Raw genomic sequence first — 18,544 nt, forward strand, 5'->3', positions numbered from 1 at the left:
CCCCCCTACCTCGGTCTCCAACAGCTGAAGCTCGATCTCCAGCCGCAGCTCCGCCTGCACCCGCCGCTCGGCCGCCAGCAGCCGCAGCACCCAAACGACGACCAGTTCCCTCGGTCTCCAGCAGCCACAACTCCATCTTAGCACCGGAATCCCCCGGAACCCGGTCAACGCTGGGCTTTGGTTTCCGGCTTGGTTTACAAGCGTAACCCGGTGACTTCTAACCTTTGTTATTTCATTCTTCGTATTATGCTAGTAGTAGCCCCTGTACCTTGACTTGCGTTGGACTTGTTGATATTGTCTGTTGTCTGTTGTTGCTGTGGTCGTTTCTTGCACTGCTTTGTCGGGGGTTATCGGCTTGGGGAATCTGTTTTTGGGGTTGTGGGTGTTGAGTCCAGTGGTGTTTGCTCTCTAGTTGAGTTTAGTTGTGTTCCTGGATTATTCCTTTGAATTTGTGTGAGCCTTGTATTTCTTGCTGCTGCTTTGCTACTACCATCGTTTATATCTTTATATTTTCTTATACTTTCGTGTGGTTGTGGCTGTGGGCGGTAATGGTTGGATAGGGTCATGTCCGAGGGGGTTGGGGCGTGGGGCCGTGGTGGGGGCGGGGGATGAGGAAAGGGCGGGAGTAGGAGAGAGGCCAAGGTTTGGCCGTGGGGTGGGTAGTGGAGGGCGTGTGGATAGTGATGGTAGGCTGAGGGTTGGGTCTTGGAATATAGGAACCCTTCAGGGTAAGTCCATAGAGCTTGTGAAGATTCTTAGGAAGAGGAGGATCAATATTGCGTGTGTTCAGGAGACCAAGTGGGTAGGGTCTAAGGCTAGGGAGGTGGATGGTTACAAGCTGTGGTACTCTGGGAGCGAGAGGCGTAGGAATGGAGTTGGCATCTTAGTAGATGAAGAGCTTAGAGGTCAGGTAGTAGAGGTGAAGAGGATCAACGATAGGTTGATGACTATTAAGTTGGTCATTCGGGGGTTTACCCTGAACGTGTGTAGTGCCTATGCGCCACAAGTGGGATCGGAGGGGGAGGAGAAGATGCGGTTTTGGGAGGCTTTGGAGGAGGTGGTGAAAGGCGTGCCTAGCTCGGAGAAGATTGTTGTAGCAGGAGATTTCAACGGGCACATCGGGGCATTACCGGGAGGCTTTGGTGATGTGCATGGTGGTTTTGGTTTTGGGGAAAGAAATGAAGAGGGGGCTACTCTATTGGAGTTTGCAAGGTCCTTTGGGCTGGTGGTGGTGAACTCGGGCTTCCCGAAGAAGGACGACCACCTGATCACCTTTCGAAGCGCGATAGCCAGGACCCAGATTGACTTTTTGTTGCTTAGGAAAGGGGATAGGGCGTTGTGTAAGGACTGTAAGGTCATCCCGCGTGAGAATCTTTCGACCCAGCATAGGCTCTTGGTTATGGATTTGGGTATAAAGAAGAATAGAAAGAGGAGGAGTAAGGAGTGTAGACCTAGAATTAAGTGGGGCGACTTGACGCCAGTGAATGCGTGGGAGATAGGGAGAAGTTGGCGGGAATGGGGGTGTGGGAGTGTAGGGGGGACGTGGATAGTATGTGGGATAGAGCGGCTAGGTGCATCAGGGAGAATGCAAGTGAGGTGTTGGGTGTTTCTAGGGGCCGGGCCGAGCATCATCGGGGGGATTGGTGGTGGAATGAAGAGGTGGAGAAGAAAATGGGGACCAAGAAAGGGGCGTATGCTAAATTGGTTGAGAGTAAGGATGAAGAAGAGAAGCGGGTAAACAGGAAAGAGTACAAGCTAGCTAGGAAGGAGGCTAAGTCAGCAGTCACGGCAGCTAAGACGGCCGCTTTTGAGAGCTTGTATGCAGAGTTACAGGGGAAAAGAGGGGAGAAAAAGTTGTTTAGACTCGCTAAGGCTAGGGAGAGGAAGGGTCGTGACCTCAATCAGATGAGGTGCATTAAGGGGGAGGACGGTAGAGTGTTGGTGGAGGACGGCCACATTAAGAATAGATGGCAGTCGTACTTTCATAGGCTCTTGAATGACGAAGGGGATAGAGCTATTGTGTTAGGGGAGCTGGAGCACTCAGAGGAGTGTCGGGATTTTAGCTATTGTAGACGTTTTAAGGTAGAAGAGGTTAGAGAGGCTGTTCGCAGGATGCGAAGGGATAGGACGACGGGGCCGGACGAGATACCGGTGGAGTTTTGAAAGTTCGTTGGAGAGGCTGGTGTAAGGTGGTTGACTGGATTGTTTAATGAAATCTTCAAGACGGCAAAGATACCCGAGGCTTGGAGGTGGAGTACCATGATCCCTCTCTATAAGAATAAGGGTGACATCCAGAGTTGCAATAGCTATAGGGGGATTAAGTTATTGAGTCACTCTATGAAGATTTGGGAGAGAGTGGTCGAGGTGAGGCTGAGACGGATAGTGTCTATTTCGGAAAATCAGTTTGGATTTATGCCTGGCCGCTCGACGACGGAGGCAATTCACCTGGTGCGGAGGTTGGTGGAACAGTATAGGGAAAGGAAGAAGGACCTGCACATGGTGTTTATCGACCTGGAGAAGGCTTACGACAAAGTCCCCAGGGAGGTGCTTTGGAGATGCTTGGAGGTGAGTGGAGTACCGCTGGCATATATCAGAGCAATTAAGGATATGTATGATGGAGCGAAAACCCAGGTGAGGACGGCGGGAGGAGACTCAGAGTCTTGACAGGATTGCATCAGGGATCTACTCTTAGTCCCTTTTTGTTTGCGTTGGTGATGGATGTGTTGACGCGGCGTATTCAAGGAGAGGTGCCTTGGTGTATGCTTTTTGCAGACGATGTAGTTCTGATAGATGAGACTCGAGGGGGTGTGAATGACAAATTAGAGGTGTGGAGGCAAACTCTTGAGTCTAAAGGGTTCAGGGTGAGCAGAAGCAAGACAAGTATGTGGAATGCAAGTTTAATGACGTGAGGCGGGAGAATGAGGTAGTAGTGAAGCTGGAATCACAGGAGGTATGTAAGAGGGATAGTTTCAAGTATCTCGGGTCCGTGATCCAGAGTAACGATGAGATTGACGAGGATGTCTCGCACCGTATTGGGGCGGGATGGATGAAGTGGAAGCTCGCGTCGGGGGTGTTGTGTGATAAGAAGGTGCCGCCCAAGCTGAAAGGCAAATTCTATAGGGTGGTAGTCCGTCCGGCCATGTTGTATGGAGCGGAGTGTTGGCCAGTTAAGAACTCCCACACCCAAAAACTGAAGGTGGCAGAAATGCGGATGTTGCGCTGGATGTGTGGGCTGACTAGAGGGGATAGAGTGCGGAATGAGACTATCCGGGAGAAGGTTGGTGTAACTCCAGTGGAGTGCAAAATGCGGGAAGCTCGATTGAGATGGTTCGAACACGTGAAGAGGAGGGGCATGGATGCCCCGGTTCGTAGGTGTGAGAGGCTAGCGTTGGATGGTTTTAGGCGAGGTAGGGGTAGGCCGAAGAAGTACTGGGGTGAGGTGATTAGGCGGGACATGGAGCAGTTACAGCTCACCGAGGACATGACCCTAGATAGGAAGGTCTGGAGGACGCGAATTAGGGCAGAAGACTAGGGCCGGTTTGGGTTGCTAAGGTAGGGAATTACTTGGTGGGGGTTTTATTCTTGTTATGATTCCGTGTTCCATGTTTTATTATGAATCTGTGTGCTTTCCACTGTTTTCTAATACTTATGGGTGCCGTATTTATGTTATGTAATCTGGTTCTGTGCTTTACTATGAGTTTGTGTGGTATCTCGTGACTTGAGCCGGAGGTCTATCGGAAACAGCCTTTCTACTTCTTTGGAGGTAGAGGTATGGACTACGTACATCTTACCCCCCCGACCCCACTAGGTGGGAATACACTGGGTTTGTTGTTGTTGTTGTACTTTATTTTCAAGAAAAAACTCTAACCATCAAACCTAGCACCACCCTCTTTTTTCATCAAGACTTCGGAACTATAGATATACTCTGCGTGCATTTGTGGAAAATTTGTCTGTATTTTTTCAAATACAAATGGAAAAATATCAATCTAATTCCTTTGTATATTCAGGTTGTTACTAGTCAATAACGTTCATACTGTTGTTATTCTTTTAGAGTGAAGGGAAAAGTATGAAAATTGTTCGTCCTATTATTACACAGCTATGAGTTGTAACAATAATGAAGGTGGATCATCGGATACTCTTGAGATCATACACGAAAAATCAGGGAAAGGTGAAGGAAAATGTTTTTTTCCTAATATTGGCTATAGGTTTAAGCCGTCGGAAATAGTCTCTTGCATAAATGCAAGTAAGTCTGAATACAATAAACCTACTACATTTTGGTCCTTCAGTGGAACCCGTCCATAGCGGGATCTTAGTGCACCAAGTTGTCCTTCTTTATGGACTTGGGGTTTGGCCAGCTTGTGCACAACTCAAATAATCCATCAACATACAATAATATGGATGGAGTGAAATACTACTACAACAACAACAACATACCAAGTGTATTCCCACCTAGTGGGGTCTGGGGAGGGCAGAGTGTACGCAGACCATACCACTACTTCAGGTGAAGTAGAGAGGTTGTTTCCGATAGACCCCCCTAGAACCAATAACAGTATAGCAAACACAAAACATAAATGCATATAAACTTGTAAAGGCAAAATAAACTAACAACACTAGCCACAAGATAATGCTAGAGCCACAAGATACTACTAAAAACTATATATCTGAAACCATAGACAGCATTTAACCCACGAACAAGAAACTTCAGACACAAATAACGAACACCCCCTACTGTTACCGACGCAATCCCACCCCTAACCCTCTAGCCTAATCCGCATCCTCCATACCTTCCTATCAAGGGTTATGTCCTCCGTAAGATGTAATTGTTCCATATTATGCCTAATCACCTCCCTCCAATATTTCTCCGACCTACCTCTATCCAGCCTAAAATCATCCATGGCCAATGTCTCACACCTCCGCACTAGAGCCCCAGAACCCTTCCTCATCACATGCCCGAACTAACGTAACCTCACTTCTCGCATCATGTCCTCCACTGAAGCCACCCTCACCTTCTCCCAAATAATCTCATTCCTTACCTTATCTTTCCTGGTATGACCACAAATCCATCACAACATCCTCATCTCCGCCACCTTTAACTTTTGGATGTGGGAGTTCTTAACTGGCCAACACTCCACTCCATACAACATAGCCGGTCGGACTGCCACTCTGTAGAACTTACCTTTAAGCTTTGGGGGCACCTTCTTATCACATAAAACTCCCGAAGTGAGCCTCCAATTCAACCACCCTGCCCCAATACGATGCATGACATCCTCATCAATCTCCCCATTGCCCTGAATCATAAACCCCACCCTAGATACTTGAAACTCTCCCTCTTCTGAATGGCCTGAGAGTACAGCTTCACAGCCACGTCAGACTCCTGCGACACATTGCTAAACTTACACTCCAAGTACTCCTTCTTGGTCCTGCTCAAACGAAATCTTTTAGACTCAAAAGTCTGTCTCCAAATCTCCAACGTATCATTAACTCCTCCCCGAGTCTCATCAATCAATACCATATCATCGGCAAATAACATACACCAAGGCACCCCCTTGAATATGTCGCGTTAAAACATCCATCACTAAGGCAAATAAAAAAGGGCTAAGAGTCGATCCCTGGTGCAACCCTATTAAAATCGAAAAGTGCTCCAAATCTTCACCTACCGTCCTCACACGAGTCTTCGCGCACCACCACAGAATCTACCTGGAAACTCTGTCATATGCCTTCTCAAGATCAATAAACACCATGTGCAAGTCCTTCTTCCTCTCCCGAAACTGCTCCACTAATCTCCTCACAAGGTGAATGGCCTCCGTAGTCGAGCGACCTGGCATGAAACAGAACTGATTCTCAGAGTTAGTCACGATCCTTCACAGTCTCAACTCTACCACCCTTTCCCAAATCTTCATAGTATGACTCAACAACTTAATCCCTCTATAGTTGTTGCAACTCTGGATGTTTCCCTTGTTCTTATATAATGGAATCATCATACTCCACCTCCACGCTTCAGGCATCTTTGCCACCTTAAAATGATGTTAAACAACCTTGTCAACCACTCCAAACCTGTCCCGACAGTGTTCTTCCAAAAATCCACTGGGATCTCATCTGGCCCCGTCGCCCTATCCCAACGCATCCTGTGAATAGCCCCCTTGACCTCCTCAACCTTAATACGCCTACAATAACCATAATCGCAACACTCCTCAGACTTCTCCAACTCCCTCATCACGAAACCTTTGTCCTCTTCGTCGTTTAAAAGCTTATGAAAATAGGACTGTCACCTCTTCCTAATGAGGGCATCCTCAACCAACACTGTACCAAATAGCCAGTCGGTTTTCTGTTCACTTTTCCTAGCTAGTATACATAGATTTTCACTAATTATAAATGGTTATACACATATTATACATCTGCTAACTATTTTAAGTTTATGGGGTTGAGTGCTAGCTATTCGGGTTAATTCCTCAATAAAAATAGCAACAAATGAGAAAACTTTAGGATAACTAGTTCAAGAAATAGTGAAATGAAACTAAAAATACTTACTTTAGCAATCACAAGATCCTCATATGTAAGTTTTTGATCCTTACGTTTCTGTGTGACCAAATCAAACATTCTATCGCCCAACGGCCCTTCAACTCCAATATACGCCTATATATGCATCAACACAAAGAAATAAGATCTCTTGTCCTTTTACAATCTAAATAAAATGAAATGATCTTATATGTAAAAGTGAACATCAGATATCTCGTAAAAAGAACATAAAACTAAAAAAAAAAAAGTTTGTAAAGTGTTAGAAAACCATTTCTCCCCATAATCCCCAATTCATAATTAATTGGAAAACCCAAAAAATTGACTAAAATGAACATAACTTATGTATAAAAATGAAAATCTCTCGTAAAAAGAACATGTTATTAAAAAAAGGTTTGTCAAGAGCTAGAAAATCATTTCGCCATGTAAATACCTAATTCATTATTTCATTGAGAAAAAAAACGGAATGACTGGTAGACAATATGAAAACTAAAATACTAGAAGATTTCTGCCCATCTATTCAAACCGTGATGGACAGAGTTATCTGTTAGTTGTTACTGGTGGGAGGTGAGGTGACAGGAAATTATTCGAGGTGCACACAAGCTGACCACACACCACGGCTATTAAAAATAGGCTAGAAAATCATTTCGCCCCATAAAACTAAAACACTAGGTGATTTCTGCCCATCTATTCAAGCCTTGATGGCCAGAGTAATCTCTTACTCCCTCTGTCCCATTTTAGTTGACCATCTTACTAAAAATAAATGTCTCAAATTAGTTGATCACTTAATAAACCAAGATAGAATTAATTAATTCTTTTTCCATTTTACCCCTACAATACATGAAATATGAACAATTACGATTCTAATGTCCACTTTTATACCCAATGAATATCACTACTATGGGTAAAGGATAAAATAGTAAAATTCAACATTCAATTTATAATTTCTTAATTACCGTGTAAAATGGAATGTGTCTAACTAAAATGGAACGGAGGAGTAGCGGTGAGGGGTTACGGGAAATTAGAAAGAAAAAAAAGGCTATAAAATATTACTAATATTTTAAGGACAAAAAAAACATAAAAATTGAAGGGAAAAGTACCTTGAAAACAGAAGGAGAAACATATTGTCCACTGCTTTGAGATTGTGCAGCTAGTGAATCGAACAATGATTTTAGGTCTTGTAGTTTCTTCTCCGTAAAGGCTCTACAAAAAAACAACAATAATAACAATAACATATGCTATTTGATTTCAAAATTGATCAAACATTTGAAATTGTAATAATTTTATTAGTGTTATAGAGAAATTGAAATTACCTTTTGGCTAAAGTAAAGCGTGGATTCGTTGAATTCGACTGAGAGTTTCCCATTTTCTGCTTTTCCCTTCGACCTGTTTTTTAAAAAAATAAAAAATAAAACGTGGCAGCAAGGAACAGTTTGGCTGATGTTTTGAAGGAAACTACCAGAAGTTAATAGTGGCAAAAAGTCATATTGGCTGAAATAAGACAAGTGTGTTTGCTAGAAATAAAATGTGGTTTGTTTGAGGGCCTTTAATTAAAAAAAGTGATTGATTGGTGGATTTTTGGACTTGAAAAGACCTACGATAGAGTGCCTAGAGATGTTCTTTGGAGATGGTTGAAAGTATCTATGATATATATTTGGGTGATTAAGGATATGTGCAGAGGCGGATTTAGAATTCGAACTTATCGGGTGCTAAGTAATTCAATCGGATTATTCATTTTTTCGGTCTATAGGACAATTAACAAATCAATCAATAATAAAAGAATAATAATAAAATGACCAAACTTAAATTTTTAATAATATTACTAATATCATAATATCTATAATTCATTACAATTGCCCACGACGAGTTTTCATATTCTGAAAATGATCAACGATGACATCAATACTTACATTTGCAAATACATCACGTTCTATATAACATACTAAACAATCATTTAAATATTAATCACCATTACTATTTCGCACTTCATTTTTTATGTGCTTCATGGAATAGAATGCTCTCTCAACAGTTGTCGTAGCGACGGATAAAATTAAAGTCAACTTCACAAACAAATAAACAAGTAAATAAGTCTCTACAAGATTTGCCTCAACTAATGCCTTTGTCAAATCACGAATTCCTTGCAAGTTGGAGAACTTGGAATCACCACCTCGTATATGAATTATGAAGGTATCAAGTTGGTAACTCAAATCTCAAAGCTTTCCATTATCAAACTCACTTGGATAATACTTTGCTAAAGTCATGATTCTGCCTTTGTCAAAGTTAGAGAAAGAATTGACAAGATTTAAGCTACCCATCCCAAGAAACAAATCACTACTCACTACATCAAAACGCTCATTAAGCTTTTGAAGTTGCACATCAATGACCGCTCAAAAATTTCAACATACAAGTGGTGCGAATAACAAACATCTAAACATTTACACTTTGACTTTTCGGGAAAATAAGGCCCATCTAATTTGGGAATCAAGATATCATGTGAATCACAAAATGAAGAAACGTCATTCGACAAAGATTCTCACCCATTCTCTCTCATATCTTGCAATCTTTTCTTTGAAATGTTAAGAAACTCCACGGTATTAACAATATCTTGATCTTTTTTTTGTAAAATCTTGCTCAACTCATTTGACATGGCCAACACTTTCTACATCAAGTGAAGCATAAAAACAAATTTAAATGTTTGACTTTTGTCAAAAGATATTTTGCTTGATTTTTATCACTTGAGGTAGAACCTTCAATTTCAATCACTTCAAGCACATGAACAATAGATGAGAAAATAACAAGAAAGTTATCCAATGTTTTGAAATGTGATCCCCAACGAGTATCACCCGGTCTTTGAAGACCACGTTCTTGATGTAATCTTTGTCCGGTATGAGCTTCAACGGACTCAAGTAATTGCTTCAAATTTTCGGCTTGGTGATGACAAAGTAAATCTCTACGCTTAAAAGATCTTCCAACAATATTCAACACATTAGTAACATGATAAAAAAAAGTCTTCAACTTCTAAATATTTTTTAGCAATAGCAACAAGTGTTAGTTGCAATTGATGTGCAAAACAATGAATATAATATGCCGAAGAACTATCTTTCATAATTAAAGTTTTGAGACCATTTATCTCTCCTTTCATATTACTAGCTTCATCATAACCTTGTCCACGTATTTTGTATGGACTTAGTGAGTGGTCAAAAAGCAAAGAATAAATTTCTTTCTTCAATGAGCATGTCGATGTATCACTAACATGGACAAGACCGATAAATCGTTCTACAACTTCACCATTCTTATCAACAAGAGCCATTTATTCTTTGGGTGAGATGTCTTTGGATTCATCAACTAATATCCCAAAGCAATCTCCATTCAATTCCTCAATTATAACTTTTAATGTTTCTTTCTCACAAGCATTGACAATATCCTTTTGAATCATAGGACAAGTCAAAGTATCATTTTGTGAAGCTTTTTCTAATATCAATTTTCCCACATCCGGATGTTTGTCTCCATGCCACCGCAAAAATCCTAAGAAGTATCCTTGATTAGTTGAAGATTCACTTTCGTCATGACCTCGAAAAAGCAATCCATGATACAAAAGAAGTCTTGCCACATCAGTTGAAGCTTCCAAACGAATTCGGTATTCACTTTTTGCCTTTTGATAATGTTTGTCAAGAACAACTTGAATTGATTGACGATGATTTGACAAATCTACCATCTTATTGTAATATTTGTGGTGAACACTATTAACTTTACCGACATATAAACGAAATCTTTCAAGAGCCTTATTCCAATCCCTAAAACCCTTTAATGCATAAAAATCACCCGTAGTTTCATGAACAAATAACAACAAAGACAATATGCGGTATCTTTCTACACACTATACTCCAATCAAGTTGAATATGAACCTTTAAACCAACTTGAAGTAAATTGACGCATTCTACCTCCTATTTCACTTTAAGGACATGGTTTCAAGACAGGTAGACAAGGTCCTTTTTCAATATAATATTTCCTCACTTCATCTCGTATTCGAGGATCATAATCAGAAATAGGTCTTCTTTCTCGGGGACCGGCTTTAAGTGAACCCAAATCAAGGTCAGTTATAAGACAAGAATGATTGACATTGACATTACTAGAACTTAATTGTGAATAATTAACCTTCTGGAAAAAACTCTCCATCTCAATCATAAAATTAGAATACTTTCTCCTAAATCAAGTTATCGAGATAAATAGATAATTCCAAATTTAGGTTTCTCGGATCAAGAAAGAGAAACAAAATAATTTTTTAATATAACTTATAAAGAGATCAAGCAACAAGCAGAGAGAGAGCAAGTAGCAGCAACAGCAAACCTCAAGAACAAAAGAGTCTCAGTCGATGTTTTGATTTGGAATTTGAAAATAGGGTTTTATTTTATTTTAATGAGAGATATTTGATTATATATTTTTAAACAATTAAATTAAAAAAGGTCAAAAAATAACATTACATTTATAAAAGTCAACCGGTCGCCTTGCCTTATTTTAATGAAAATTATCAAGTACACTTGTTGCCTATTGGTTATTGCCTTGTTTTAATGAAAAATTAGCAAAACTAATTTTAAAAAATAAATGTTGCTAGCTGAGTTCGAACACACGACCTTGGGGCTGCAAAAGCAGCACTTTGCCACCCGCACTAGACAGTGCCTTATTATTGTGGGTGACAAACTTAATTTTTAATTATATCTGTATATATATACAACTATATAGAGAGAGTTTTTGTCGAAGTTTGTGGGTGGCGTGCCACCCCCACGGGCCTTAATAGATCCGTCCCTGGATATGTATGACGACGTCAAGATTTGGATTAGAACTGTGGGGAGAGATCACTTTCCTGCCTTGATGGGGTTACACCTGGGATCTACTTTTAACCCATTTTTATTTGTCTTGGTGATGAATGCTTTGATGTGGCAAATTCAAGGTGAGGTATCTTATTGTTTGCTTTTTGTGAATGATGTAGTCTTTTGATGAGACCCACAGTGGAGTATGCTAAGTTGGAGGTTCGGAGGCAAATCCTAGAGTCTAAAGAATTTAGGTTGAGTAGATCTAAGATGGAATATTTGGAGTACAAGTTCAATAAGGTGTCACATGAATCTGATGTGGTTGTAAAGTTTGATACTCACTCCATCCAAAAAAGAGATAGTTTCAAGTATCTAGGGTCTATGATTCAGAGAATGACGAGATTGACGAGAATGATAACTCATCGAATTAGAATAGGGTAGATGAAATAGAGGCTCGCATCTGAAATCTTATGTGACAAAAAAGTACCTCCTAAACTTAAAAGTAAGTTCTATAGAATGGTGGTTAGACCGTCTTCGACATATGGGGCAGAGTGTTGACCTGTCAATAAGTCTCACATTCAAAAGATGTAGGTAGTGGAGATGAGAATGTTACAGTGGATGTGGGGTGTATTAGGAAAGATAGGATTAGAAACAAGGTTATTCGAGATAAAGTGGGAGTGACTTCGGTAAAATCAAGATGACGGAAGAAAGTTGAGATGGTTCAGATATGTGATGAGAAGGGACATAGATGTCCCATTACAGAGGTGCGAGAGGTTGGATGAGGATGGATTTAGGTGAGATAAAGTTAGACCAAAGAAATATTCGAGGAAGGTGATTAGACATGACATGGAGCAACTTCAACTTATCGAGAACATGTCCCTACATAGAGAGGTGTAGAGGAGGAGGATTAGGGTAGAAGGATAGTAGGAACAAGTGTGTTAGTGCTAGTAGGAGGGAGAACTTTGTTATCTGTGTTAGTAGCTATAGTACTAGTTTTATTTTAGTATGTTATATCATTTTTTGTATTACTTGGTGAGTCTTGTTTGTGGTCTTTTTGGGTGTGGTAATTTCTATCGTATCTTGTCTGTTTACTATTCCTTTTCTAGATTGTTTTATCTTAAGTCGGGGGTCTATCGAAAACAACATCTCTGTCTCACCCTCTGAGGTATCCTTTTCAGACCCTATTTGGTGAGAATATACTAGATATCTTGTTTTTGTTGTTGTAAAGTGATTGATTGGTGAGATAGAAATATTTGTGGCCATTTATTAGAGGTTTATTTGTAATATAATTTAAAAAAAAAAAATTCACTAAGGAATTGATATAAATTTTCCAGTCTTAAAAAATTGATAATAGCAACAACATTTAAGTTTTTTTATTTATTTTGAAAATATTAATATAAGCTATGAATTAAGGCAACATTTGTTTGCACTTAATGGAAGTCTGAATTTGAATGACTCAGACTATGCAATTAAGTATGCATATTTTTTTAAGATTCTAGCTCTTAATAGGTTTGAATAGATCTTAATCGTTTAGATCTACAACCAAGTTTTAATGTCATTAAGATGTATACTTGTGTTGGATGAGATTCACCATCACTCTATCCACAATCACCGGTCACCATAACTATCATGTCTGTCACTACCACCATTGTTAACCACCACCCACCACTATCAACCGCCATCATCAACCACTTCTACCTTCACAATCACCATTGACAACCAATATCGCTACCAATCACCATTAGCAGCCGCTACAAAACCTACCACCTCAATTATTCTAATTATATCCACCGCCACTGCAAACGCTAACACCAATATCAACGCTACCACCATTATCAATCACTACTGACCAATCCCTATTACCGACTAACTTATTTATCACAACTAGCACTACCACTAATTGTTGCTAACACATCACTCCACACATTCTTCGACCACCACCACTATCATTGTCGTCAGTATCTCCACCTCTACTATCACTTCAATTACTACCATCACTATAATCTACCTCTACTAACAATTATTTACACTATCACAACTAACAGTGTCTCCAACTACCACCAACACATTGTCAAACATCATGCACTCATTTTTTAGCCATTACAATTAACACCTCCAATAACTAACATCAACCAACTTCATATCCCAACCACAATCACCGCTACCAATTGCCATCATCATAACAGTCACCACAATATCATCTCTACCATCACACCTATCACTACCAATATTACTAGTCACTAACATCAATCATTACCACTACCACCAGTTTAAACCATCTCTGCTATCACTAATAATTTTTCTATCAATCAAATAATAATTTTATTGTATTAAATTAAATATTTTTAATACATAATTAATTTTTTATTTGAATTGTTTTTTTATTGTATATACAAATAAATAAATTTTGCACATTTAGATGTTGAAAAACAAATAATCTTAGTAATTCAATTTTTAGATCTAGAGACAACATCTTAATCATTCAGATATGCATTCAGATCCAGATATATGAATCTTAATAAAAACAAATGCACCTTAAGTGAAATACTAGTGAAAGCAACAACACCAATGACAGATTTATTGCGAACTCGCTTCTATAGTAGATTAATGGCTACAAAAAAATGTAATCAAAATATATAGGATTGAAAGAAAAATAACGACAACAAGATATCAAGATGAAGAAAGTAAATGAAGAAGCAATAGTAGTAGTCAAAATAAGAGAATAAGATGCTAAGCAAATATTGAGTAGTACTACTAAAAGAGGTGAAGATATGAAAAAGAGACTACCCATGTCTTGTCATACGGTAATAATCATGGATATGGACTTAGGAGAGTGCGTGTTGGACTCAAGCCTTGGCACGGGCAATTGAAGTGTAAAAGAGGCCCAAAATGCACCCAAATCAGCCCATAAATTACACTAGATGGGTGTCCACTCTTTGAAGGGCCTTTTGGTCATTTTAACTTATATTTTGTTATAACTATAAAAGAAACATTGTAGGGTTTTTAGTTTAGTTTTTGGATGATATTTGGGAGTCTTGTAAGACTGGTAACAAGCTCTCTCTCTAGTGAGAAGAGTGACCACCGAAACTAGGATACAATAATAGGGTGGATTCTCTTTTGTTGTTGCTTGCTTGGAAACGTTGATGCTAGAGAGGTGAAATCCGATCTTGTGTCACGTAAGAGATAGATTTATTATTGTGCGTAGTGTTAAGGGTCCAAGAGTGTCCATTCTTGGGTTCTTAAGATTATAGTGGTTTATCTATCTATCATTTTACCTTCTTGTAATCTTATTTAGTGTTTGTGTTGTAATCTTGTGTTCTTGTTGTTATTGTTAAATCCAAATATTGTGTCTTCTTGTTCATCATCTTATGTTAATCTAGTTTGTTGTCCGCTGATTTGGCGTAATAAACACCTTGTTATCTTTTTGTTATTGTGTTCTTAGAAAGCCGAGACTTGGTTTCCAAAAGGGTTCATAGATTTTTTCCATTTTGTGGACTATTTTTTTGGACTAATTTTGGTGTTCTCTTGTTTGTTCCGTATCATTTGGTATCAAATTCATCTTTGGTTTTGTTCTTACAATACCGATCTTGGGATTTCTTGCTAAGAAAATAAAAAAAGGAAAAAAGAAAAGAAAGACGTGTTCTCGAGCTTGAGATCTTGACCGAGAAGTTGAACTTCTTGTTGTTGTATCTTGGCCGAATGTTGTGTGTCTAGGTATAGGATTTATTTTGCTTGTGTTGTTGTTTCAAGTGTTAGTATTCTTGTCCATTAACACTTTGAGTCGATCTAGATTTGAGCTTTAAAAAAATTATTGTTGTTGTTGTGAACAAGACCATTGCCGTGTGTTGAAGTCGTTGTTCTTGGACGTGTGGACTTGTTGTTATAGTCTTGGTTGGATGTTGTTGGTGTTTTTGTTGCTCTTGATAAAGTTGTTGAGTTCTTGACATTCATCACTACTTTCACTCTTGCTAAAATCGAAATACAACACCAAAAAGAACCTTGGCCGTGTGTTGACACTAAAATTGGCTGTGATGTGTGTTGATGTTTGCTGTGGGGTGGAAATTGTTGTTGTGTTGTTGATGTGTTCTTGAAGTTTGTTGTGGTGTTCATCTTGTTCTTTATCTCACCTTACAACTTAAGACAACTAAAGTGTAACATAGATTCAAAAAGGTGAACCTACAAGTTGTAAAGTTGTTTGTGAGAAGACTTGAGCCATCACTTTCTTGACTTAACATCTACTTTTCAACCACTTTTCTTGTTTCAAGGGACCTTGTTTTGTGGGAATTGTACAAAGTCAAATCTTGACTTTTGATGATTAGACTTAAAGGAGATTTAAAACATATACTTTCCCTCCAAAACCAATTGTTTCCATTACATAGTAACTAAAGTTTGTAGACTTCAACTAGTGACTAATTGTGGGGCCGTGACCAATGGTATGCTGCTATGTCACTCAAGTTACTGTTCACACAAAAATTTTAAGATCAAAATTTGATCTTCTAGTTTCATTGTGTTGTTTCTTTAGTTTCGTTTGTTGATTCCATTACTAATTTACAAGTTAGTTTTAGATTGTAAGTTAGTTTTGAAATCGTCCTTCGTATATACATTCCTTTGTGTGTCTTATCCTTTTGAGTCGTTGTAATACTTGGTCCACCTCTTACTGCCTCATGGAGTACAAGCAAGGTTACGATACATGTGAGATCAAAGTGAGAAAAAAAATCCAAGAGCCAAAACAATAGAGAGGGAGTGTGAGGACCATTCTTGTACAACTAACTTGTTTGTTGTTTTGTAGGTAACTTCTTGGCCATAATGGAAACCATTTTGGCCCTCCTTAATGCTTTGTCTCAAGACCTTGCTAGGGCAAATGTGGGTCTTAAAAAATTGACTCGGATGTGGTAACTATGCGTGAGGAGGTTGGATCGAATGGAGAGTCGAATAAACTCTTGTGCTTTTACTCCCGAAACTTTACTTCCAATGACCAATCCTCCAAGACAACCACATAATACCACAAGTCAAGCTCTAAATAGCCCTCAAAATTGAAAAGAAGATAAGCCACTTCCCCCACAAGTTGATCAAGTCCAACAATAAGGACTTGGAAGCCAATTTTCTCTCATCCAAGCTCCACAACCGAAGCTCCACGTTACCAAATTGAGCCTCTCAACCAAAACTTTCATTTTAAAAAACCGACACATCCAAGAAGAGGAACATGGTAGAGAGAGACATGAAGGATATGGAGTCTACGACGATGCTTATATGATAGAAGGAGACTTGAGTCGGATGAGATTGAAGGCCAATCTCAAGAGGTAGAGGAAGCCGAGGGTCAAAATGAAGATGTTGGATTCGGGACTTATTGTCATTATGCTCTCGGGTTTGGCTAGCTTATGGACTATTTTTGTGCGTTTCTTGTGGGCTGTTTTTAGCTCATTTTTTGATACGTCCCTTGTTATTATTGAGCTCTCGGGCCCTTTATGTTTTGCGGACTGTTTTTTAGTAGGTTTCATTTGAAGTGACTAATTGAATGAGGTGAAGCCGTGAATTTGTGGACAAATTTCTCTCAAAATGGAGAGGATGATATGGGAATAATCACGGATATGGACTTAGGAGAGTGTGTGTTGGACCCGAGCCTTTGCACGTGCAATTAAAGTATAAAAGAGGCCAAAAATACACCCAAATCAGCCCATAAATTACACTAGATGGGTGCCCACCCTTTGAAGAGTTTTTTGGTTATTTTAACTTATATTTTGTTATAGCTATAAAAGGAACATTGTAGGATTTTTAGTTTAGTTTTTGGATGATATTTGGGAGTCTTGTAAGATTTGTAACAAGCTCTCTCTCTAGTGAGAAGAGTGACCACCGAAACTAGGATACAACAATAGGGTGGATTCTCTTTTGTTGTTGCTTGCTTGAAAATATTGATGCTAGAGAGGTGGAATTCGATCTTGTGTCACATAAGAGATAGATTTATTGTTGTGTGTAGTGTTAAGGGTCCAAGAGTGTCCATTCTTGGGTTCTTAAGATTATAGTGTTTATCTATCTATCATTTTACCTTCTTGTAATCTTGTTTAGTGTTTGTGTTGTAATCTTGTGTTCTTGTTGTTATTGTTAAATCCAATTTTTGTGTCTTCTTGTTCATCATCTTATGTTGTTAATCTAGTTTTTTGTCCGCTGATTTGGTGTAATAAACACCTTGTTATCTTCTTGTTATTGTGTTCTTAGGAAGCCGAGACGTGGTCTCCAAAAGAGTTCACGGATTTCTTCCATTTTGTGGACTATTTTTTGGACTAATTTTGGTGTTCCCTTGTTTGTTCCATATCATCTTTTCTACGTAAAAGTACTATATCGCTCGATTATCTACTATATACCCTTTTATCTTAATCTTCAAATATTTATATCTTCTTATATAAGGTCATTCTTCAATAAACTAAAAAAACGTCATGTATCGTCCAATTACATTTCTCGGTTCTTCTTCGTCTAACACTCCTAAAATTTGTTAAGGTCAATCTTTCACACTTTCTTATTGGTGCATTTGTGCCACCTCCTCTTCACATGTCTAAACTATCTCCATCTTACTTTTCTCATCTTCTCTGCCATGGAGACCACTCTCATCCTAACATGTATAACATCGTTCCTAATGCCATCTCTTTTAGTATGTTCACACATCTATTTGAAGCATATTAATTTTCGCTATCTTTGTGTGTTCTCGTGTTGGCCAACACTCTACCCTATACAATAATGTAGGTATAGTCGTCCTCATTGTAGAACTTAATTTAAAGTCCTGATGAAGTATTTTTTTGTGAGCTAATTTATCCATAGTAATTTTTGATTTATTCTCTTTTGAAAAACTATATTAATTGTTGAGAAGTTGGACAATCGATTAATTTTTTACGAGGTCCCATTATATGCGAAAACTTTATTGTAGGAAATAACTAATCTCACCACACGTATTAGGAACCTGGTCTCAGAAATTGCAGTAAACAACAAACTGTAAAATAAAGTGCAATACAAATTTACCGTGAAAAACTCCTTGCTCAAGGGAGTAAAAAATCACGACCTACACTACGTAGGATTTCACCACCAATCTCCACTAATTTCAAAGAGTTTTGTTCAAGATTACAACCCCGCAATCCTAGAACCTAACTCTTAACTCACAACTCCAGTTTACTCCAACTGTTCTACTTACTATATGAGCACTCCAAGAAGTCAAACCTACTTCTTGTTACAACACT

The 18,544-nt window shown here is 38.9% G+C and overlaps 1 protein-coding gene across 1 annotated transcript in view; it reads right to left on the bottom strand.

Moving 5' to 3' along the window:
• LOC107843703 (MTOR-associated protein MEAK7) overlaps positions 1-8,026 on the bottom strand; it is a 19,251-nt gene extending 11,225 nt beyond the window's left edge. The window contains exons 1-3 of the mRNA XM_016688073.2: positions 7,827-8,026; positions 7,614-7,716; positions 6,529-6,633 (exon numbers count right to left, since the gene is read on the bottom strand). Coding sequence (XP_016543559.1) covers positions 6,529-6,633; positions 7,614-7,716; positions 7,827-7,879 — 261 coding nt within the window. The 5' untranslated portion in view covers positions 7,880-8,026. The remainder of the gene's footprint in view (positions 1-6,528; positions 6,634-7,613; positions 7,717-7,826) is intronic.
• Positions 8,027-18,544: the final 10,518 nt, after the last annotated feature.

Source organism: Capsicum annuum, chromosome 10, assembly GCF_002878395.1.
Source record: "Capsicum annuum cultivar UCD-10X-F1 chromosome 10, UCD10Xv1.1, whole genome shotgun sequence".
Classification (NCBI taxonomy): Eukaryota; Viridiplantae; Streptophyta; class Magnoliopsida; order Solanales; family Solanaceae; genus Capsicum; species Capsicum annuum.